This window comes from Kogia breviceps, chromosome 9, assembly GCF_026419965.1.
Source record: "Kogia breviceps isolate mKogBre1 chromosome 9, mKogBre1 haplotype 1, whole genome shotgun sequence".
NCBI lineage: Eukaryota > Metazoa > Chordata > Mammalia > Artiodactyla > Physeteridae > Kogia > Kogia breviceps.
Window position 1 is genome coordinate 47,418,067 of NC_081318.1, and position 25,385 is coordinate 47,443,451.

The 25,385-nt window shown below is 42.7% G+C and overlaps 1 protein-coding gene across 1 annotated transcript in view; it reads left to right on the forward strand.

Moving 5' to 3' along the window:
- CPVL (carboxypeptidase vitellogenic like) overlaps positions 1 to 25,385 on the forward strand; it is a 111,833-nt gene that overhangs the window by 12,522 nt on the left and 73,926 nt on the right. The window contains 6 exon segments of the mRNA XM_067042437.1: positions 738 to 926; positions 7,683 to 7,743; positions 7,745 to 7,796; positions 21,991 to 22,105; positions 23,089 to 23,147; positions 24,865 to 24,938. Coding sequence (XP_066898538.1) covers positions 761 to 926; positions 7,683 to 7,743; positions 7,745 to 7,796; positions 21,991 to 22,105; positions 23,089 to 23,147; positions 24,865 to 24,938 — 527 coding nt within the window. The 5' untranslated portion in view covers positions 738 to 760.

Genomic DNA, 25,385 nt, shown 5'->3' on the forward strand with positions numbered 1-25,385 from the left:
AGCCTTGGAAAGCTTTGTGTTAGTAAAGTGTGAAGTCTAACTCTTGAGTTCATTTGTCAGCCAGCTATAGGGGCAGGGGCCCAAAAATTGCTGTAGGACCCTCCCTCTCTCTTTCTTTCTTTTTTGTTCTTGGATGCAAAGTTTAGTGATTTGTAAGAGATAGAAAGGTGACCAGAAATCACATGCAAAATGCTCAGGGACAATTCAGGTCTCACCTTTTCTCAAGCTGTGCCTCCCACCAACCTTTTCTCAAGCTGTGCCTCCCACCAACGATGCCTTCCCCATTTCTTCTGCCTAGCTGAGTTCTACCCACCTTATATTCGCCTCTGACCTTGGTAAGGCCTTCCTAGGTTCTCTTGGCCTGAAATGTGTTCTCAGTCCTCTGCCTGTAGCAGACGACTGTCTCTCCCACTCATTTCATTATCTATTTACAGAGTCCCTGTTGTCTTGATGCTTCACGTAATCCTTCATCAAATTTACTTTCCAGACCACAGTTTTAGAAATATAAATCGTTTCTTTAGTTGCATTGTAAATCCCTTGAATAGCCTTCCATTAGACTGTTAATTTCAGGGGGCACAAGGATTGGGTCTGTCTTATTTAGGTTGTATCTAAGGTACTTAGCAAAGAGCTTTATATGTATTTTTCTTTGAGTAACTAAATGAATGTCTTGCGTGTAAAGGGGCTCGGTAAATATTTACTCTGTATTTATTTGTGGAATGTTATTGTTTCCATCCTAGGTCTAGACAGGGCGGTCGGTGCCATGTGGAAGGCGCTTGCTTTGCTGGCCCTGTTGGTGTTCAGCCCTGGTGGTGATGGGCTGTTTCGCTCCTTATACAGAAAAACCCATGTTTCCATACCACATAAAGGAGATCCAGGACAGCCATCATTTCTAACTCCTTACATTGAAGCTGGGAAGTTTGCAGAAGGTAAGTTTAAATCAGAAACCACTGGTATAGTTTCAACAGTTGGGTTTTTTTTTTTAGTAGTTGTCTCACAGGATCCAGAATACATTCTAGTATTTTACTCAATTGTTTTATTTCAAATATTAATGATTTGATGTCATATAGTATCAGAGTTTAGAGCTAAAATGAAAGTTCATCAGGGTCAGATTAACCAGTGGTTGAGTCCCTGCATATCTATTTATAAAACTAGTATAGGGCCTGTCTACAATTGGTTACTATGTGTCAGTTACTGCTTCCAAACATTTGATATAAAAATCATTTTAGCATCACAGCAAGCCAGGAAGTGCACCTGTTTTACACACAAGAAAACTAAAGCAGAAGGAGATGAAGTTACTTGCCAGAGTCATACAGAAACCAGCTGGTAGATGCAGGGTTCACACCCAGACAGCTTCATTCCAAAGTCTAAGCTCACAGCCACTGTGCTGGGCCCCTTTGCCTGGTAAGTTACCTGAACATCCTAGGACTCAGTTTCCTCATTAATAAGATGGAGAAAAAAACAACCCACCCAAGTCTCAGGGGTGTTAAAAGAATCATATGAGGAAATGCATGTGAAAACTCTTTATAACCTGTAAATTTCTCTCTAAATATTAGTGTTTGCTGATGGCTTTTATTTAGAGTTTGTGGGTTTTTCTATTATTAATACAAGAAAAGTGTCTTTTGATGTCATCAGAGACTAAAAATTATGATGTGCCTCTGCCCTTAATGCTTCTTCATGCTTAGGTAGATCACTGTGTAGGATCAATTATGTAATCTTTCTGGACCTCAGAACACTCCTGAACTATAAACTGGTATATAGGCAGCGCTGTTTGTAAAAGGGAGCAGAGAAATGGGGTGGTGGCTGGAGGGAGTTATGGAGTCAGGAAGGGTCAGGAAGAGAGTTATGGAGAGTGGGATGTCTGTTGCTGGAACATTTTCTTGAAGGAGATGAGCATCCATGGATGGAGGTCTTGGTGTTTGCTTCGGAGTTTAATCCCTAGTCACAGGTGGGAAGGCAGAGTTAATGCTTGTGAGGCTGATAAGTTGGTAGATTTCATGGGAATGTGGAACTGAAACTGGAAATTTTAGGGAAATGATCATTTTAAAGATCTAAAATAAATATATATACTCTGTATGGAAGTTTAAAATAAAGCAACTTTTCTTTAGTTCTCATAGTCAATAGGCTGTCATCATTTTTGTCTTTGGTTTGACTTAAAACCAAAATATTCTCCCCTTTTAAGGGTGCATTGGAGTCCTGCTCATATATCTTTGTCTGAAATATACATTGGCTCCATGTTTCACCATCTCTTTTCTAAGAAAAAATGAAAAACTTTGATAATATAGTCAGTGATAATGTAGTGAGGCTGTGTAGTCTTTGTTTTTTTTAAAGACTCATTTTTGCTTGATGTAGAAAAGTCATGAAAAGATGGTACCCCAATGGCATAGGCTGATATCACTAGACATAAATGAAGAGGCAAAATATCATTAACCCAAATCCACCAAACTGGATCGTATGCCTTCCTTTTGGCTTCCATGGATACTGATGACTTAGATTATGTTTATTCACAGTAAATCAAAGCAACTCATTTCGTTTAGAGCTGAAAAGGAGTTAAATACTCATAACCAAACCCTGCCAATTCACAGATGAGGAATTTGAGACTCAAATATTTTACGTGACTTGCCCAAGGGGACACAGGTAATAGTAGTAGAGATGGATCTAAGACCCAAATTTTCTGACTTGCACTCTGTAATTCGCCTGCTATAATTTATTTTCCTTTGTTTAAGAAGCTTGTCCTCTTTTGGAGTGACCAGATGCACACACATGAAACAATTAAGGAATCAGGCAATGCATACTAAAGTTCTAAAGTATTACATTTGAGGTAGGCGTGCTGGAAATTTTTAGAAGGAAGCTATCCCTGTTGGTTGGCATAATCCAGATAGAAAGTAGTAGTAAGAATAATATCAATAAATAGCTGACATTTAGTAGTAATTATATCCCAAGCACCTGGCACAGTGACTGTATGTAATAGGCACTCAATAAATATTTGTAGAATTTAAATTTGAGAACTGTGTTTCAGGCATTATGCTTTACACAAATTAGCTCTTTTAATCCTTACAGCAACTCTAATGAAAAATGAAGACTTATTGTTCCCATTTTACGAATGAGAATACTCAAGCCCAGAGAAATTATGTGTCTTGCCCAGGATCATTTAAAGGTAGTAAGTGGCAGAGCTGGAATTAAAACCTATCTCTGCTGACTCCAGAGCCTGAGGTATGAACCACTGTGCTATGTGACCAGACTTGAGGGTGTAGGATAAGATATGGGCAAATAAGAAAGGGCCTGTGCATACTGAGTAAGACAGCTTAAACGAAGCATTAAGGAAACGTGGCCATGGTGTCTCTGAATCGTACATCTGGTAGAACAAGTGCAAAGAATACAGAGAAATCTGCCTGAGAGATTGTCCACATCCCTCCCATTCCTGGATTTCTCGCCTACAAGCATTTCACGGTCATGGGTGTCAGCAGTAGTAAAGAAAGATTCTGAGGGAGATAGTTTTTTCTTCTGTCCTTTTTTATGCTAAGCCTGATAGATCACCATCTGATGAGTGACAACGTTTAAAATATTAAATCTGGTGTAATGTCACTTTCTAAAGTTCTGTCAAAAATCTTTGAACAGAATTTTAAATGGCTAATCCAAAATCAGGTACATCTGGGTATTCAACTGCAGTCCTGACAACACAATTAAGGATAATTGTATTCATCCGCTTTACTGAAAGTTCAGGAAGCTCTGGACAGATGGTCAGCTCACTCCCCTGATTCCCTTTTGTTTATCAAGTCTGTCAGAATCTTAGGAACATGAGTCTTAATATCGTAATGGAACATTTTTGGGATAAACAGTAATTCACAAAAAAACAAGGGAAATTTTAATTTTAAAAAAAATCCCCAACATAAACTAACTGGCTTAGTTTTATGGAACTGCAATTGCATGTTTGCTTTCTCTGCAGCTAGAATAAATCCTCACTCTCTGAAACAAAATGAATGTAGGAGGCCAGTTTTAGCATGTTTCCAGACACTGCCTTTTCACCAATTTTAAAGAATATTTTGCTATTAGGTCTTAATTTATTATTACTTATGGCCTGGTAGTGTCCTGTCCATCCTGATGATGATGCAAGTTTTTGCAAATATGAAGTGCCTGATTAACTGATTCAAACCCTTCTTTGGTCATACTCTCATCTTTTTGAAAGTGTTACTATCACAAGCACTGGTAACCACAGTAAATAACAAGTAGGAAGTGAAGTCGCCTCAAAGAAAAACCTTTTTCCTTTTTTCAGCTGTTTTCAACATTTGTATTATGAGTCACGGTTCCAGGAAGAAAGACACTCCTCCATCTTGGGAGTTTATTTTCCACATTCCATTAATAGATTCTAGAAGGATGAACAGGGACATTTGAAAATGCAAAAAATCAATTTAGTTGAAATAACTTTTATTTTACTGGGGTTTAGTTAAAGGAAATTTAAAATTTAAAACAGGATGAAACACTTTTTTGGGGGCCAGAGAAAAGTTTTTCTAAATTTCTTGAGATCTTAATAAGGCCTGCCTGCCTTAGGAGGTTTTTGTAGAAGTAAGCTAATCCTAGTGCGTTGCCAGTGTGTCATGTTTTAGTTCATTCATTCACATTTATTCATTAACAAATGTGTATCGAATGTCTGAAGTGTATAAATCAGCATACTGTGTCCCTGGAGGTACAAAGATAAACAAGACAAATTCCCTGCTTCCCAATAGCCCCTGATCCAGGAGGGAAGGCAGAAAGTATACCCCAGTCAGTACAAGGCAGCAGAGAAACAACTTTACAATGCTCAGAAAGGGAGAACTGGGTAAGCATCTGAGTCATTTTCAGAGCAGGCCAGCAGACCTTGTGTTGTGCTGGTCTCAGAGAGATAGATTGATTCAATCACCCCATCTCCCAGAGTCCGTTCCTTCCAGCTCCTTTCTGTTGTATGTTTTCTCTTTTTCTCATTCTACTTTGACCTTTCTCATTTTTCTCTGTCTTCCTCAAATGCTCACTTAGCCCTCTGGGATTCATATCTCACTCATTCCCAACGCTTCAGCCTTTGGTTCTCTGCCCTCCTTTTTGTGGGGGATCTCTGTTGGATTTTGAGAAGATTAATAGTTTTGTGAAAAATATTTCAAAAGTGTTTTCGGTGCAAACTACCAGTTACAAAAGACATAAGTTCCAGGGATGTAATGCACAGCATGGTAACTGTAGTTAATAATACTGTCTCGCTATTTGAAAGTTGCTAAGAGAGTAGAACTTAAAAGTCCTCATCACAAGAAAAAAATGTGTAGCTGTGTGTGACGAGGGATGTTAACTAGATTTATTGTGGTGATCATTTCACAACATATACAAATATTCAATCATGTTATATATCTGAAACTAATGTCATGTTGTATGTCAGTTACATCTCAATTTTTAAAAAGGCCAAAAGAAGTGTTTTAAAGGTTGCCCAGCCCTGGAGGTGGTCTTTCTGTGGGGCTAATTGAGAGGGGAAGCAAAGATGGGAAGAGGAAGGGTGGGGGATGGGAAGGGCAGGCAACATATACCACTTTCCCCAAACATCTCCCTTTTCTTTTCCGTAAAATCTTTCTTTGGGACTTCCCTGGTGGCGCAGTGGTTGAGAGTCCGCCTGCCGATGCAGGGGACGTGGGTTCGTGCCCCAGTCCGGGAAGATCCCACAGGCTGCAGAGCGCTGGGCCAGTGAGCCATGGCCACTGAGCCTGCGCGTGCAGAGCCTGTGCTCCTCAACAGGAGAGGCCACAACAGTGAGAGGCCCGCGTACCGCAAAAAAAAAAAAAAAAAAAAAAAATCTTTCTTTGTTCTTTGCATTTTTTTTTTTTTTTTTTTTTTTTTTTGGTTGGGAGGGATAGATTTCATTGGGAAGAGAATGGGGAAGAGGTAAAGAGGTTGGATTAAACAATCTTTCCTGGGGGAACTGGACTGAGCCCCAAAAAGGCAAAGTCTTCTAGACTATTCTTGGGGTGGCCCACAGGCTGATGAGAATCATCCCTCTCTTTGCCTAAGCCCTTATTTTATGTCCATCTCTGTGCTCAAGGGTCATATGCATGTTTTCATTTGATCCTCACACAAAGCCCAGGGTGGACAAATCAGTATCCACGTTGACACCATGGCTTACTGCATCCTATCTGTGCTGTCACTGAACGCTGAGCTGGGAAGAGATGTCAGTTAGCACTCTAGGGCCCACGGGCTCTGGTACCGCACTGAAGACATCTTTAGTTGGTGGCACGTGAGTAGGATCGAGCTTCCTTACCTACTGTCTACTAAACAGTCTCCAACTTAATAAGTCTCAGACTTAAGTAGCTTTTCTTGAACAATTTTGTTTTTATTGGGGACACTTGCTTTGTTCCCCCTAAAGGACTCTTCTTCACCCAGACTTCCCCACCACACCCTGCTTCCTACCTGTTTACTGTTCCTTCTCCACTCCTTTCCTAATCACTGCTTCCCCCTTCATTCCCTGCTTCTTATACCTTTTGACTAACTCTCTAGCTGAGATGCAGTGTAGCAGGGTAGGGGCAGGGGCTAACTCCGCAGCCCAACTTCTGGGTTTAAATCCCAGCTCTCCTTTACTAGCTGTGTGACCTTGGGCAAGTTACTTAACCTCTTTGTGTTTCAGCTTTCTCATCTGTAAAGTGGAGATAATAATTATACCTAACACGTAATGTAAAGCCCTTGGTATAGTGGCCTTGTAGGTGTTAGTTCTATTGATATTAATATTGTTTACTCCTGGGCGCTTCACCTCTCTGAGCATTCCCTCTTTCATCCTCCCTGTCCCTGTCCTTTTCCTGCCCTTAGAAAACCAGGACCTCTGCCCTCTACAGCTGCCCCTTGTCCTATTTGGCTCTTTCTGAGTAGCCACGTGATCACCCGCAGTCTCACTGCCTGCCTCTCCCCACCCTCCCCAGCCGGCCCCAGTCATTCTTACTCCCCACATGCCTGGTCCATTTCCCTTAGTGGAAGTGTCAGGCCCTTTGCTTTCACCACAAGAAAAGTATGGAGAACACAGGCCTCCCCCAGGCTGAGAGCTCCTTAGCTGTTATTTCTGTTTCACCCCCCACCTTTTGGGGTTAGGTGACTTTATCCTGCTTTGGCCTTCCAGGTGGCCCCATGTAAACACCTTGGTTTACTCTTTAGAGTGGAGCTTAGGATAGGTGATTTTCTTTTCTTAAAAAAAAAAATCTTATTATAGTTCATAAGATATGAACCAAGGGCTTCCCTGGTGGCGCAGTGGTTGAGAGTCCGCCTGCCGATGCAGGGGACACGGGTTCGTGCCCCGGTCCGGGAAGATCCCACGTGCCGCAGAGCGGCTGGGCCCGTGAGCCATGTCCACTGAGCCTGCGCGTCCGGAGCCTGTGCTCCACAACGGGAGAGGCCACAACAGTGAGAGGCCCGCGTACCACAAAAAAAAAAGAAAAAAGATATGAACCAAAAAAAAAAAGGTTTAAAATGTCACTGGCCCTTGACGAAATGGTGAATTTTGAATATGTGGAACTGGCCAGGGCAGGCTGGAAGTTGCTACCAGTGAACACCTTTATACCAATCCCCTTGTAGCCTTTCTGATCACTTCATTCCAGATCTGGCCCCTGGGAGAAGTCTGGCCAAGATGGAGATGACTCACACTGTATTTATTATTTGTCTAATCCTCGGGTAAATTTTCTTTCCCCCACTAGGTAGACGGTTGAGCTAGGTGGCTCCTTTCCCAGGATGGAATTTGACGAGTTATTCCGGCTACTGTGAATAAGACTTACAACAGCAGCCTTTTCTTCTGGTTCTTTCCAGCTCAGGTAGGCCTGCAACAGCGCCCTCACAGGACACTGATGCTCAAGAGCGGACTCTGTTGCTTCAGGTAGAACCGTTGGTCTAGAACCAACCTAAGGGTGCTTTTCTTTTCTTTTAAATCTTTTAGATTTTTTTTTTCTAAAAATAAGTGCCAGTGACTCTGCGTGGTGTTCCTGTTTATGTGCAGGAAACAAACGTTAGTGGGGGAGGTCCGGCTTTTAAATTCCTTGCAGCCTTGTTCAGAATATTAATGCTGCCACCTTCTTCCTGCCCCAGTCTTCTTCCTATCTTTTTGTTGTTTTGTTCTAAAAATACTTGAGGGCGGGGTTGGGCCTTGGGGAGCCAAGGAAGGGCAAGGAGTGGGGAGATTCCTGAAGTTCACAGGTGATGCATGTCTAAGCCTGTTTAGATTTAGTCAATTTTAGTCTTATTTGGCTGTTCTGTCTATGGATTTTGCTGCGCCAATTATCATTCTTACACTCACTCCTTCATGCATCCAATACCCATTTACTGAGTAGTGCTCTGTGGGGATACAGAGGAGAGAGAACTGAACTCACTCTGTGGGCCTTTAGGGGAGGGGTGGGGAGGACCAGTGACCCAGGATGGCTTCCTGGATGAGGGGGCTATTTACCTTCTCACATCCATACAGACACAGTTTCATATGTGCTTGTACTTTAGCAATTCTATTTAGCTCACGTCAAGGTCACACAATTCTTCAGCAGGAACAAATTACTTTAAGCTTATGGATACTATTTGAGTTATTGTAAGAGGTAGTGAGATGCATAAACAAATTTTATCCCACCACAGGGTAATTTTCTATTTTTATTTTCCAAATTGAATTTGCTTTAGAAGCCAGAGAAAACAAAAAAATGGTTACCCTCCTATGGAGGGTAGTATTTATATTTGCATGTGATTTGCATACAACAGCATTGCATATGTAATGACTGGGTAAATTGCTTGAACTAAATTGCTTCACTTGGTACTGCTGGATCGTATTTTCTTGACTTTTCACTTCTACTTTCTCAACCATGGCCTCTGACAGCTTACCAGGTAGTTGTGGCTGGAAGGAGGCATATAAGAAATGGTGAGGAAATCTAGATACTTTGTAGTTGGAGCTCATAGCAGTTTTCAGGCTGTCACCCACTCTGGGAAGGCTTCTCCTGGACCCCTTACATATTTCTTCCTCATTGTTACTGTTGAGTGAGGCAAGTAAGGTGCCTAGAGCACAAAATTTCAGGAGAGACTCACTCTCAGGGCTGTACAAGTGCAAGGCTGGTACCTCAGTGACCTCTAGACTCTCCTGCTGGTACCTCCCATTGGGGGAACCCAGTGGAAACCAAAGGGCAAGGGAGTCTGGTCCATAGAGATCTGCCTACCGGGGCACAGAGCAGAGTAGAGACTGGATCTTCAGAAGCAACCAAGTAAATATCCCAATATCCAGCACAGCTATCTTGAGGAGATAAATTAAGCCTAGAAAGATGACCTGTTTCTAACAGGTGGAAATTTTCTTCATGTTCTTGGAAGTCCCTTAAACTCCATGCCTTTCAGAAACCATACTGTATGGTTTGTGATATCACATCTATCCATATCATTGATATCATAATCTACAGGCTAAAACCTGTAGATTATTCAACTGTCATGGAGTCAAAATCTGAGATGGTTAGAGTTGGGCCTAAAAGCCTCTTTACTCAGGGCCCCATCTTGCTCCTCGAGCAGAGGACAGTGGCTGGGATAACTGGAATCTGACTATCTGGGCTTCCCTGGTGGCGCAGTGGTTGAGAATCCGCCTGCCGATGCAGGGGACACGGTTTCGTGCCCCCATCCGGGAGAATCCCACGTGCCGCGGAGTGGCTGGGCCCATGAGCCATGGCCACTGGAATCTGATTATTTGGTGGTTGAGAAAGGTCAGTATCATACTGAGGAGTCAGCAAGGCCAGGATAGGCTGAGGCATGGGAGGCATCTGGAGGCAACATTTGAGGTGCTCCCTCCCTCCCGGGATCATGCAGGTGCTGACCCTGCTTAACCAGACACCAGGAAAAGCAAGAGAGGACAGGGATTAGGCGAGCGCGGTCCAGGTCCACAAATCCACGGTGCGGTGCAGGGGCAGTGAGCCACTCTGATGCTGATGGCCAAAGCAGAAGGCATTCTCTCTGGGAGCAGGAGAGCAGGTCCCCAAGGGTCCCTGGAAGCCAGTAGGAAAGCCCACCCAGAGAGTGCAGACATGGAATCAGGCTCCATGGGGCCTCTGCACAAACTCAGTTCACTCCCTCCTCTGGGTGTCTGGACTGCTTCAGTAAGTCAGGGTGGCAGAGAGCAGTAGCTCCCAAATTTGCTACAGCTCATCAGACATACCTGTGGAGCTTTCCAAATATGATAGATTCCCCAGTTCAGTGTGCGGCCCCTCCCAGCAGAGATTCCGATTCATTTGATCTGAAGAGGGCCCAGGGATCAGTATTTCTATCAAGCTCCACAGTGATTCCAGTGCAGTTGTCAGTGCACTTGAATTTGGGAAGAGAGAACTAGAGGTCAGGAAACTGGGATTCTAGTTGCAGGTCTGCGGTTCCTCACTATATAACTTGGGACAGGGCATTTATACTCTCTGAGTCCCCATTTTCTCATAGAGAAATGAAGATGTTAAAGTTGATTCCTAAGGTCCCTTCCCAGTTTTATATTCTATGGTATCTATAGTTTTAGTCGGCTTGCCTACAAAACATCCCTAAATATGCAACCAAAGTTATAAAAGCATCGGAGAACTCTGGTTTGTGAATGAACCCTTGAATTTGTGGGCTCTGTGCTAACTGGCCTTCAAGAGAGTCCCCAGTGATCTTCATTTCTTGGTATGTGTTCTCCTGTGTAGTCCCCTTCCATACTGAATCAAGGCTGGTCTTAGTGACCCACACATTAATAGCAGAAGTGATGGTGTGTGACTTCCAAGCCTGGACCATTAAGAACAATGCTGCTTCTGCCTTGGTGTTTTGGACCACTCACTCTGAGGGAAGCCAGATGCCATGCTGGAAGGATGCTAAAACAGCCATATGGACAAACTCTTCTGAAGAGGAAGTGAGGCCTCCACCCTCCAATCAACCTTGGAGTCAGGCCTTCAGACAACTTGCAGCTCTGACTGATATCTTGACTACAACCTCATGAGAGACCCTGAGCCATAACTGTCCACCCAGATAGCCCCAAATTCCTGTCCCACAGAAAGCAAGAGAGATAATAAGTGATTATTATTGTCTTCAGCCCCTAAATTTTAGAGATGTGTTATGCAGCATTAGATAGCTCATAGAGCCTCTTGTCATGTACTTTGGGGCTATGTTTGTGATATCTTGTGACATCTAGAACTTCTGGAGTGGTGACTACTGTACCAGTTTTTTTTTTTTTGGTTTTGTGTGTGTGTGTGTGTGTGCGCTTTTGTGTTTTTTGTACGTTTTTTTTGTTTTTTGTGTTTTTTGCCTGTCGGCTCCAATTCTACCCTCTTACCTGCTCCACAATACTAGAGTTTTAAACATTTTTCCTATTCAGCAAACAATATTTTTTTTGAAGACAAAAGCAAATTTATTTACATATTAAATCATAATATAAAAGCAAGAATACAAATGCTATCAAAATGTTCACAATGATTTTAGTCTAGGGGGATTAAAAAAACTTGTTTTTTCTGTCTGTTTTATGCTTTCTAGATTTGTTTCCACGAACAAGTATAATCTATTATAAATTTTTAAACAACTTTATTAAACACACCAGATTCCTTATGGACTAGTTCCTGCATTTTTTTCTCTAGCGTAATCTCCAAACGTATTTCCTTATACTCCCTATGTTCAAATAATAACTGATCAACTTAACGTGTATTGAATTTTCAGTGAACACGATATTAAGCTTTGTCAGTAGAGGGTGCTGGAGGGACACTGCAGGAGGAGGTTGGCTTCTTTTCCTGGGCCCTTGTCCTGCATTTTGCTTTCTCTTGGCCCTGCTGCGCAGTCTGTCAGCAGCGTGTGTGGAGGTACAACCAGTGGCGCCCTGCCTTAGCTGGGCGCCCAGACCGCGAAGACCCTCGGCAAGCTTACAGTCTGGACTCTGTCCCAGTGACGACCTGACTATGGCCCTCGCAAGATAGACACCATTCATCCCAGGTCTTGCCAGTGAGCAGGCTTCCTACAGCCCATCTTTCTCTGGCACCCTCTCACCAGCCTGGACCACCTGCATCCCGGAGAGTGGCTTCCTACAGCCCTCCTGACGTGGACACCGTGCACTGCTGGTTGTGTGCCTTCCTTCAAGCAAGGAGGCTCCCAATATCCTGACTTCCTCTGCACTCCTGGCCCTGCCACCACAGCCCACTGTCCAGGACGCCTTTCCTACTTGCCCAGGGGTTGTTGGCCAGCTTTGCCTGGGCACCTCAGTGAACTTCTCAGCTACCCAACAAGGTCTGGACCGTAGCCTTGGGAAGGGCCGCGCCCACACCTTATGAGTTTGTCCATCCGTGGACATTCTCCCTCAGCCCAGGATACACTTTAGAGTGTTATTTATATATTTATGGTTACTCTCCCATTATAATGAATACCCCTTTATGTTAAAATCTCCCTGTTCCTTGGTGGACACAGGAAGCCTACCTAGCATGCTGGCATTTGGCAAACACTGAGGAAGTGGCTCAGGGGGAAGCAGACCCCTCTGGCATTCTGCCCCTACTCATGCCCTGGGCTGGATATGATACTCATGGCTGATGGGGGCCAGGGCAAATACTAGAACTTGTAACAGAATTGAAGGTCAATGTTTCCAGGTTGAAAAAATAATAGTTAAAAAAATAGAAAAATTTACTGTTTGCTGAGAAGGCGTCAGGAGCTAGGGCAGCCAGTCTTTCTGTCTCAGCCTTATTCTGTCAAGACCAATGGATCACTCATCTGTGCTTTGTTGCAGATCAATGTGCTTTGCTTCTACAGGCATTTGGCAGAAGATGGCTACCCTACAGTTTCCAAGCCTATCTGTCCTTGGATTGTGCAACCAACAGAGATTAACTAGCACTTCTCCTGGGGGCAAAGTGTGATTGGCCCAGTTTGGGTCAGGTGTTCTTTCTTGGTCCAATCAGCTGAGGCTGAGGTTGCTGGGTCATGTGATAATAAACATGGCTAATGGGCTCTTTCCATTGGTGAATGGAGAGTCAATTCTTAGAGAAGGGAATGTGGTCTGGACAGATCTCTTAAAATATGTCTACCACAGATGGCTACAAATCCACTAGTAACAGTAAAGATGTAGAGGTCACAGACATTTATCTTCTTAACTTTCACTGTTTATCTTCTCTTTGCTATGTACTAATGGCATCAGAGACCTAGAAAAGTAGAGGGTAGGTGGAGTGAGACAAATCAAAAAGAAAGTAGGGGCTTCCCTGGTGGCGCAGTGGTTGAGAATCCGCCTGCCGATGCAGGAGACACGGGTTCGTGCCCTGGTCCGGGAAGATCCCACATGCCGCGGAGCAACTAAGCCCGTGAGCCATGGCCGCTAGGCCTGCGCGTCCGGAGCCTGTGCTCCGCAACGGGAGAGGCCACAACAGTGAGAGGCCCGCATACCACAAAAAAAAAAAAAAAAAAAAAAAAAGAAAGTAGCTAAAAAAGATAAATTACAGATTATCCCATCCACAGATATATTCAGCCTTTGAAGAAACCTTTGCATGCCTGATTCCCTTTGAGAAATGAAATTTACCATGGAGAAGAAAGCAACCTTTTCAGCAATTTCTTTCTATGCATTAAGAAAGGAAAGTCAATACTACAAGGCTACAGTAATCAGGACAGTATGGTACTGGCACAAAAACAGAAATATAGATCAATGGAACAGGATAGAAAGCCCAGAGATAAACCCACGTACATATGGTCACCTTATCTTTGATAAAGAAGGGAAGGATATACAGTGGAGAAAAGACAGCCTCTTCAATAAGTGGTGCTGGGAAAACTGGACAGCTACATGTAAAAGTATGAAATTAGAACACTCCCTAACACCACACACAAAAATAAACTCAAAAGGGGTTAAAGACCTAAATGTAAGGCCAGACACTATCAAACTCTTAGAGGAAAACATAGGCAGAACTCTATGACATAAATCACAGCAAGATCCTTTTTGACCCATCTCCTAGAGAAATGGAAATAAAAACAAAAATAAACAAATGGGACCTAATGAAACTTAAAAGCTTTTGCACAGCAAAGGATACCATAAACAAGACCAAAAGACAACCCTCAGAATGGGAGAAAATATTTGCAAATGAAGCAACTGACAAAGGATTAATCACCAAAATTTATAAGCAACTCATGCAGCTCAATAACAAAAAAACAAACAACCCAATCCAAAAATGGGCAGAAGAACTAAATAGACATTTCTCCAAAGAAGATATACAGATTGCTAACAAACACATGAAAGAATGCTCAACATCATTAATCATTAGAGAAATGCAAATCAAAACTACAATGAGATATCATCTCACACCAGTCAGATTGGCCATCATCAAAAACTCTAGAAACAATAAATGCTGGAGAGGGTGTGGAGAAAAGGGAACCCTCTTGCACTGTTGGTGGGAATGTAAACTGATACAGCCACTATGGAGAACAGTATGGAGGTTCCTTAAAAAACTACAAATAGAACTACCATACGACCCAGCAATCCCACTACTGGGCATATACCCTGAGAAAACCATAATTCAAAAAGAGTCATGTACCAAAATGTTCATTGCAGCTCTATTTACGATAGCCAGGACATGGAAGCAACCTAAGTGTCCATCAACAGATGAATGGATAAAGAAGATGTGGCACATATATACAATGGAATATTACTCAGCCATAAAAAGAAATGCAACTGAGTTATTTATAATGAGGTGGATGGACCTGGAGTCTGTCATACAGAGTGAAGTAAGTCAGAAGGAGAAAAACAAATACCGTATGCTAACACATATATATGGACTCTAAGGAAAAAAAAATGTCATGAAGAGATTAGTGGTAGGACAGGAATAAAACAGACTTACTAGAGCATGGACTTGAGGATATGGGGAGGGGGAAGGGTAAGCTGTGACGAAGTGAGAGAGTGGCAGGGACATATATACACTATCAAATGTAAATTAGATAGCTAGTGGGAAGCTGCTGCATAGCACAGGGAGATCACCTCTGTGCTTTGTGACCACCTAGGGGGTGGGATAGGGAGGGTGGGAGAGAGGGTGATGCAAGAGGGAAGAGATATGGGAACATATGTATATGTATAACTGATTCACTTTGTTGTAAAGGAAAAACTAACACACTATTGTAAAACAGTTATACTCCAATAAAGATGTTTAAAAAAAAAAAAAAAGAAAGGAAAGTCAGGCCTTTTTTCTAACACCCTCCCCCCATTCCTTCTAATGTCCAACTTCCTTGAAGGAGGCACAGAGAAGCCAGAATTACCTCATGAAGGAATGAGAGCCAGGTAGAAAGTTTAAAGAGGAGAAAGGTAAAGAGAATTCTAGTGGGAAGTGAGTTGTGGCTCAAATTAATGAGACAATTCAAAGCTTGTTGAGAGCCATTGGGAGCTTGGGAGTGATGTAAGGAGGCTTCAGAAACAGAAAAATGTTTGGAAAAGTTAGTTGTCTGTATGATAGTGCAGTGGCAACAATCATTGTATAGGAAGTTTTAAGTGAGTGGTCGAAACAAACCACTATAAGTAAAATTTCCCTGGAAAGTACTGAATGTCTTAAGCAAGTTGTTTGCATGTGTTGGGAGTATGTATGTAGAATTTAAATGTTATTAGGGAGACTTCTCTGGTGGCGCAGTGGTTAAGAATCCACCTGCCAATGCAGGGGACATGGGTTCGATCCCTGGTCCGGGAAGATCCCACATGCTGCGGAGCAGCCAAGCCCGTGCACCACAACTACTGAGCCTGCGTGCCACAACTACTGAAGCCCATGTGCCTAGAGCCCGTGCTCCACAACAAGAGAAGCCACTGCAATGAGAAGCCTGTGCACTGAAGCCTGTGCACCGCAATGAAGAGTAGACCCTGCGCAACGCAACTAGAGAAAGCCCACGTGCAGCAAAGGAGACCCCAAACAACCAAAAATAAATAAATTAATTTAAAAATAGTATTAAAAAATGTTGTTAGGTACCTAGTTAACAATTCTAGACGCAAAACCAATTGCTTTAAATAAAGTTTAAAAAAAAAAGTTTGCTTGATTAATACCATTAGTGTAGCAGCTGAACTAGGATCTGTGTGGCAAAATGGAAGTCCATTCAAACATACTCGGGGGAATTTCAAGACATTTACTTGGGGTACTAATGACTTCCATTATGACAGGACACATTACTTAAACCAAAAATGATCAGCCTCTGCATATAGGAGTGTGAAGGGAGCCTTAATTAATTTACTAATTGCACTTCTTATTTTAAGTGGTACATTGATTTGGGTCTATAGTGGTTAAGTTGCTGTTTTCTCTTACAAAGTGTGGTGTTCCTTGTTGGGGGTTCAGGAAGAGGGTGGTTAGAATATGTACCCAGCCCTAGGCATTGGCAGAAAATATTGCCCCAATACTAGTTGGGTACCTAAGATTCCCTAGAGTTACTCCAGCAAGTCCTCTGTGTAAAATACAATCTTGTTTCCTGAGAGTACTGAAATTGGCAAGTCTTTAGTGCTCCCCTGGCCCCGATGTACAAATGTACTACTTCAGTGATTATGTGTAAGGCCTGAGTAGAAGGTTATCTCTACCACGTGATGCAGAGGAGGGCCTGGGAGGATGGAACGAAGATGGGGATGGTTTGATGGGGAGCAGGGATGAAAAGGAAGACTCAGAACATGCTACCCACGTGGGAAGCAGTAGGGCAGGAGGGTTGACTACTGGTTTCATTTCATTAGTGTTCCCATATAGAGTCTCCTTTATGCTCACTTAGAAGCAAGGAGAAAGGAAAAAGCTGGGTGTTTCTAAGAATCTCTTTAAGTACAGAATGTTAAACCAAACAAATGTTTTACTTACTTCGAATGACAATCTATTAAGGCATAGGGTAGATTTTTAATGGAATGTGCTAATGTGAGAGACTGAAATTTACTTCAGTAGGGATCTAAAAAACAATAGAAAACCTGCCTCCTTCTGGGCTGTTCCTTTAGGAACAAACCCTGAGGGAGGAATATCCAAGTTCATGAATCGGCCACCAGGGGTCACCAGAAGAATTGAAAGGACTTCTGAGGCAAAGCCATAGTTTCTTGCTCACCAAGAAGTAGGCAGATTTGTGGGACCTGCGTGTCCACCCTTCTGTTGTTAGAAACGCTACTCACTTAACTATTTATGATTCCTTTGTCCCTTCTTTTATATTTAGAATTTACTTGTCCCTTCTTTTTGATCATCAGTTCTTGCTACACTACTCTGACCTATATGTCATTAGTAGAGATTTTATTTTCTTTTTAATTAAATATATAAATTTTTATCAATAGGGGATTATTCACCTTTCCGGTCTCAGCTCAAATGTTAGCCCATCACCAGAGGACTTCTTTAAGTGTTCAGTCTAACGTCTCTCCATTGCTCTTTCATATCACCCGCTTATTTATTTATTACCTGTCTTCCCACCTTACCAGAAAAGTAATCAGAGCTAACACTTAAGTAGACATGTCAGGAACTGTTCAATTGCTGGGCATATATTAACTCTGAATCTGCACAGCAATCCTGTATGACAGACATTATTATTATTATTTTCAAGCAGAAGACACTGAGACACAGAGACATTAAGTAACTTGCCCAAGGTCACACAGCCCTAAAATCACATAATTAGAATGCATACCCTGGCAGTCTGGTGCCAAAACCCATGCTCTTAATCATTAAGTATCCTTCCTGTCCATGAGTGGAGCTGGTCTGAATCCCCAGCCCTAGAATAATGCCTGTTCATGTTATGTTAAATGAATTAATACATTGTTGTAAATTCAGAGTGTCGGACTATTCAGCCAAATGATAATATGTACTGATACGAAGATATTTCCACAACAGGTTGTTAAGTGAATATAGCAAATACAGAATATTATGTATAGCCTGATTCTATTTTTGAAAAAAAAAAGTGCTTATGTATATCGCATATGTAACATCTATAAGATACGTGTATATGTACATGTGGGGAGGTGAGGTGGGGTATAGAGAACAATCTGGAAGACTAAATATTTCTATGATCATCTCTAGGGAATTGGATTGGTGGGGCAAGGGGGAATTTTTTTATACCCTCTTTGGAAAAAAAACTAAGAATAAGTACTTTCTTCATAATGTGAAAAGCTTTAAGTAAAAATTTTCAAAATTTTGACAAAAATAAACACATTCTCTCTCTTGTTTCATACACTCTTGAATTATAGTTTCAAAATAATAAGTACTTTAAAAGTCCTGAATTTTGTAAATCTGTAAGTGAAGTAAAGCAGTTGTTTCTTACTTCATTTGATCCTAGGTTTTGCAGTGTGGTTTTGTTCAGGGTGTCTTCATTTACTTTTATTCTTTCCTAAATGGGGGGTAGCGAGTGGGAGAAGGGTTTCATTCTCACAACTGACAGCTGAATATATCACCCAAGGAATTATCACATAATAACTTTATGCCATTATTATTGACATAATTATTGTTATATGTCATGACATTGTGATGTCATAGCATATCACAGAAGTCCGCAGGCTGTGTTATAACTAACTCCAGGGCTTTTTGCGATGTACATGTGAACCTTTCTTTTCTGGCATCTGACTTTTGCATTTCATTCCAGATAAGGGTAGTATTAGTTCACAGGATGGTTGGCTCATCAGAGTAAGAAGATGTGTGCATGGAGTTTTCTTTTAAAAAATGAGCTTCTTCAGAGGTTGTTGAGCTCGTTCACCTCCTTCAGGAAAGTAAATCTGAGGAGCAGGGTCAGCTGAGGTTGGAGGTGTGTGTGCAGATCTCCTATTATTTAAGCATTCCAAGAATGCAGTGTCCTGTGCTTCAAAGTCGCATAATAAAGATGTTTGGCACTGAGGTGTTGGATTTGACTTTGTTTTGTGGCCTCTCAGGGTCAGCCTATTTTTCTGAGAGCCCGGAGGTCCCATCATTGTGCCAGGTCACAGGAAGGGACATGAAAAGCAGGGGAGGATAGGGTGGAGATCAGAGGGCCCTGGGCACCCAAGATGGCAAACTCTCTATCACCCTCACAGATTTTCAGCCCTGCCTGTACATTTAACCACCTGGGAGCTTTTAAAACAGACTGATGCCTTCCTTACCCCAGACCAGTTGAACTGGAATCGCTGGGATTTGGGCCTAAGCAGTAGTTTTTTTAAAAAAAAGCTCTCCAGCTTATTTTAATGGGTGGCCAAGGTTGAGAACCACTGGCTCATGGGTAGCTCTCCAGGGCTTCTAGAAGCTCATGTGCACGATAGGAAGGAAGTGGGGGGCTGGAGGTCCGCTGGAATGGATGGACTCACAGTATCTCACACGCCCGGGAGGCTGGAACGACTTCCATCTGGATTCCATCCTCTCTCCACCTCGAATACTCTCCTACTGCTGAGTGAATACAAGTGGAAGGTGGTCCTGGGGAGTGATACTGAATAGCAAGATAGCGGATTGGAGGGGAGATAAAAATCACTCGTTCAAACAAAACACACAGTTGGGGCCAGGCAGTCTAGGGCAGAGGTGGTTATATTTATTCAGCACAGTAGAGTTGACAATTTCATTTCATGACACATTTTCTCATTAGGGTCCTTGGGCAAGCCTGTGAGGTGGGCATTTATTGCCCTTTGATGGATGAGGCAGCAGAGGGCTGGAAGAATCTGAGGCCCACGCAGCTATTACGTGGCCAAGTAGAACCAGCACCTGTCTGGCTACCAGTTCCAGGGTCACTCTGCTTCCCCACAGTGGCTTTAAAAGTCCTGCTTTGATGTTAATTTTTTTCTGCTTCAACTTATAAGTTCCTGGTTCTCTTGAATTCTTTATAGACATTTGCAACACTTGAGGCAAGAGAACCAACTAGCGAAAAACTGACCAGGGAAGATGTCCAAAGGAGCAAGAAAAAACAGCAAACAACCCACTTTTCCTATTCTCTCATTTATAGATGGTTTACATGAAGACTGTCTATAAATGCCTAGTATTTTTCTATTATATTGAGTTGGCCAAAAAGTTCCTTTGGGTTTTTCCATAAGATGTTACAGAAAAACCCGAATGGACTCTTTCGGCCAACCCAGTAGCAATAGCTAACATCTGTAGAACATGCACTATATGCCACTCACTGGGTTTTATGAAAATTAATTTATTTAGTCCTCCCAACCACCACATGGCGTAGGTACTATTATTGATCCCCATTTTACAGGTGGGGAAACTGAGGTCCACAGAACTTAGGCAACTTGCCTAAAGTGGCACAGCTAGTGGCCCAGATTGGAATCCAGTTTGGGACGAGGACTCACAAGACTTATTCGATACACTGTGCTGACTCTTGGAGCTACAGCCCTGATCTGAGTTCCCAGTCTGACTCTGGGCTCCTACCTTTTCTACCTGCTTCCTTAGTTATAATAATCATTCGTGCTTTATGGGATTTTTATCACGCATTAGGTTTTGCTCCAAGGGCTTTACAAATATTATACTATCTCATTTAATTCCTTAACACTGGAGAGTGGATCCCAGGTGGCCCCTCCTAGGGAGGCTCTTCTCCAGCTCACAGCTGTTCTGACCACTCGGCCGCTCTGTCAGCACACTCCCTTGGCCCCTTCCCAAAGCTGCCAAAGGACTCTGTAGATATTTGGTGACTAGATAAGAGAAATCCGTCTGTCCCTGCTGTTTTCATGGTTAGAACCCTATAAGATCAGCTCTACTTCCAGGTTCTTGGCTGTGGGTCCCAGATCCCCTCCCCTTGAGTTCATCTTGCCTTCTGCCTACAGCCTTCTCACATCATCCAGGTGGATAAGCCAATCCACTTTGACCTTCTAATGCAACCCTGATTTGTCTCTGTGTGACTGGGCTAAGTAAGAGGTTGCAGGATTTCATTCTGGCCTGAAGCGGTAGGATCCTTTTCTTGCCAGACCTGACTGACTGCACATCAGATGAGCCATGACATTCAAATGAGGACTCACTATCAGGTTCTGCTTTGAGCCTTGTGGAGACCACGTGGAGCTTCTTTCAGATTGCTCCCAAGGCTTCATGTAGGACCAGGCAACCTCCATACTCACTGCTCTCCCACCCAGTTCTTCTCTGTCTTGAGGATTTCTTCCATCTACAGCATCGTTCCCTGGCTCTCCTTGTGGCTGGATCCTTCTCAGCTTCCATGTCTCAATTTCACTCTCAGGATCTCACTGAGAACTTCCCTGATCACTGTGTCCAAAGGAAATGCCTCTTTCTTTGCCCTCACTCACTCTTTTAACATCACCCTTATTTCCTCTCCACACTCTTTAATCCTCGTATTTATTCATTTATTTACTGTCAGTATTTCCAATGAAATGTAAGCTTGAAGAGGACAAGGAATTGTCTTTTTCACTCACTGCTCTGCTAGGACCTCCTCCTAGCATGGCGCCGACCCCTGCGAGGTGCTGCGTGAAAGAAGTAAAGACCACTCTGTCATCAGGGATGATGGTTGTGACCACTGCCAGTGGCTCATTTCCAGCGTCCCAACACTGCCAGTGACCTCTCCTTATTTACACCGGCCACATCTCCTAAATAAATCCATACCTTGTTCAGGGTTTTGTTGCTATTGTTTTCATGGACTAGATGACTCAGGGCCTGTCTCTGTTCTTCTCAGTTTCATCACGTTGAATGAAGTTCCTGTTATCTCTGTGGACACCTTCTCTGTAAATAAAATCAGAAAGGCAATTTGGGCTCTCAGTGAAAGGGGAAAATTGTCACTGAGGAGGATGGATTCTTTGTTGTGCCTCTTTGGGAATACGTTGGTCAAATGGAAGAGCCCCCAGAAAGTTTAAAGAGCTTTAAAAAAATCTAACCGTGCCCTAGGCAGTATGCTGGGTGTCTAGGGCCACACAAAGGCTAAGCTTCTACAATCTGTGGCTTTTCTGGCTATTAGTGAGAAAAGACTTAACTGCACAAGATAGATACCGGCATATGAAACAAATACGAAATCAAAACAACAAGAGATGACAGTGGAGAGTGGTCACTGGGGTCTGGGAAGGCTTGATGAGACTTAGTCAAGGCTGTGAAAGACGGAGGATTGGGGTAGATTTGCTTGGATGTATTCTGCAGCCTTAGCACTCTATGTAGTCGCTGGGTTCTTTGTCCCTTCTAGATAGAGCCATGGAATGCTCCAGTCGTCCTCTGGCTGCAGGGCGGGCCGGGAGGCTCATCCATGTTTGGACTCTTTGTGGAACACGGACCTTATGTTGTCACAAGAAACATGACCGGTAAGTGCTGCTTGGACTCTGTTTTCCCATGGAGAGTTCTTCATTTGAACCTTATATCTGCTCTAGAAATAACTTAGAGTGAACAGTGAACCACTAGTAATAGCTTTACAGTTCCAGATTATAAAAACATAAGTTTCTGGCAATGTTTGTCCAAGAAGGAGGAGCCACCAGGGTGCGTGTCCTGGCTGGGCTGCTTTCTCCCTTAAAATTTGGGTGAAAGGTTCCAAGCTCTGTTCTGCCAGTGTGCTGCTGTCTCAAGCAATCCAGGCTTATGAAAAACAGTTGGTATTTATTACTATTTGGGTAAGCCCTTTTGCGTAGGACAAATGGGTGGAATTATATCCCTAGTTATTCACATGAACTGAACACTGTACGGTTCAGTCACATGGATTGGATATCTTGGAAGCAAGATACTGAGGGCTGGGGCTGGCATGAAGGAAGGAATGGAGAAGGAACCACATCCAGCTCTAACCCAGGTTTACCTCCATCTCATTTTTTTGGTGGGGAGGGGAGACTGTTTACTTTCCCTGGATCATAATTTGGAGGGTGAACCAGTTTGTGACTCAGTATATTCACGTACACAATTCTGCTGAAGTGTGGTTCTCTTCAGCATTGGATGGGAGGAAGCAGATTCTGGAGAACTGGACATTAAGGATGATTCACCCAATTGGACAGATGGGTTTATTGCATCCCTGGTTGTTGGGTGTTTCTGCATGAACCAGTTGCATGGGGTTTTGTTTCCAAAGTTCACCTTAGATGTAGAAACTGTCTGGTTCTGGGAAAAGTAAAGGAGAGGAGGGGAGAAGAAAAAGGTGCTGGTATCTGTTCCCTGCTATGAGAGTATAATGCAATGTCAGAGGGACACCAAAGGTTCGCTGACCTGGAGAGGACAGGTAGGCATGTTGGGCTCCTAACCAGAGCTAGGCATTAGATGGAATGTTTTACTAATGACCCAGTCTAAAACCTCTTCTCTGCTTTACTAGTGCGTGCCAGAGACTTTCCTTGGACCACTATATTTTCCATGCTCTACATTGATAATCCAGTGAGTATCCCCAGGGTCCTGTGAAATGGCAGTGTTGGTCTCTCTTGTCTTTTTTCTTTCATTAAGTACATTTAAGAAATAGAAAAAAATACAGATTTAATTTTTTTCTTTTAAAAATATAATTGTCTATTTAAAGAACACATTTGAAATTTAACTTTTCTAACATGTATCATTATATCCAAGTTTGGGAATTTTACTTGCTGCCTTCTCTCCTTCCCTCATTTCTAATCTTATAAAATGTCCTGATCACTGAATTATACCATCCACGATAAGGGATTAGTTTCTTTCTGCTGATGATATGGGTTTCTCTATAGCATGGGTTATTATATAGTATGGGAAGTCCTAATCTTTCAAACTGAGTTCTAGATATAAAAAGTCAAAACTGGGGCTTCCCTGGTGGCACAGTGGTTGAGAATCTGCCTGCCAATGCAGGGGACACAGGTTCGAGCCCTGGTCTGGGAAGATCCCACATGCCACGGAGCAACTGGGCCCGTGAGCCACAACTGCTGAGCCTGTGTGTCTGGAGCCTGTGCTCTACAACGAGAGAGGCCGTGACAGTGAGAGGCCCGCGTACCGCGATGAAGAGTGGCCCCAGCTCGCTGCAACTAGAGAGAGCCCTCACACAGAAACGAAGACCCAACACAGCCAGAAATTTTAAAAATAAATAAATTAATTAAAAGTCAAAACTGGCCCCTTTCACTTATCACAGTGAACAGAATGCCTCATCTTCAGGGGAGCAAAAGGTGGAATTCCCCTTGGGATGTTCTTATGAAATTAAATCCTATAAACTGCAGTATAGCAAAGCAACTTTAGGGTCAGCTTCTGCAGATTGGGAGTATCTTCTTTGTCCTCTAACTAATTCCTCTGACTTCTTTCATTTCCCAGATGATTCAAAGATAAAACAGAAAAAGGGAGAAAAAAGTCCAACATTCTTGCCCTCCCCCATGTTTTCTCAATCATCCTTTTTCCTAGTCTATAATACCATATTTAAATAAAAGTTTAATTAAATGCCCTGTTCTCTTGGGTGTTTGGAGAAAAAACAAAAGCAAAAATATTTACAACTGGTGTGTGTGGAGGGGGTGCATTCCTTATGTTTATTATTGACCCAAAATAAGTAGTAGCTTCTTCTACTGATTCTTCTACTGATTTACAGCTCAGTTGCCCCTGAACTTCTAGGTATATATAAGGAAATATTCGTTTAAAGCTAATCTTTATTTTAAAGCCCCTTGTCTGCTGAAGGTGAAAGGGCTTACTGGCCATATTTCCCATGAATAAAGAAATGGGACAAAATAACTACACACACACACTTTTATCTTTTATCTCCAGCCTACGTTCCTTCTTAGCAGGCAGAGCAGTGCACCCTCCAGGTTTCAGAGAGGAGACAACTTGGGGTCTTTTGATACTGTAGCCGGAGCCAAGAAAGGTGAATTGCTTGTTCTTAAAGCAACACCTGGCAGGGTCCCCACTGCAGGATCAGAACAGCTCAGTCACTGACTTCTGGGCAGAGCTTTGCGCTGCTATTTTGTTTGGGCTTGGAGGAGGGAAGGGGGACGTAGGTGACATGCAGCATCGATGGCTGAGTGCATATGGATGATGGCAAAAATCTGAGGTCAAAGTCATGGCCTTTGGAATAAGGTTGATTTCCTTCCCATGTGGTATCTCTCAGCAGGACATGTGTTTCTCTGTGTTTATACCTGCTTATTTATTTCACCTTCAGGTGGGCTTCAGTTTTACTGAACATCTCCAGGGATATGCAGTGGATGAGGATGATGTGGCACGAGACTTACACAGGTAAAAGGCCCTGACTCTCTCAGCCTTCTTCAGACCAAACGTTTTTCTATTTCAACAGGAAGATTCTTCCAGTAGTAGAAGTATTATTGATTGGTCTTCATAGTCCATTTCCTGAAGATCTTTTAAGAATACTTCTATGTGAGGTGTGTGTGTGCGCACACACGCACACAGCCTGTTTTCCACTTTATTACATTATCATTGATAAGTATGAAAGTAGAGAAAGCAAGAAGAACTGACATCTTAAGGCATAATTTTAATTTTGTAAATATAGCTTTTGAAAAACAATGGGAACAGAGCAGAATTATTCAACCAAAGATGATTTTCCAACCTTTTAACTAGATGCCTAAGAGGTTTCTGCTTGCTTTCCAACATTATATTGAACTTTGCACTTGCCAGGAAACAACATCTCGGATGTTTGTTTTCTTTCCCAGGATTCCTCCTTTTGTG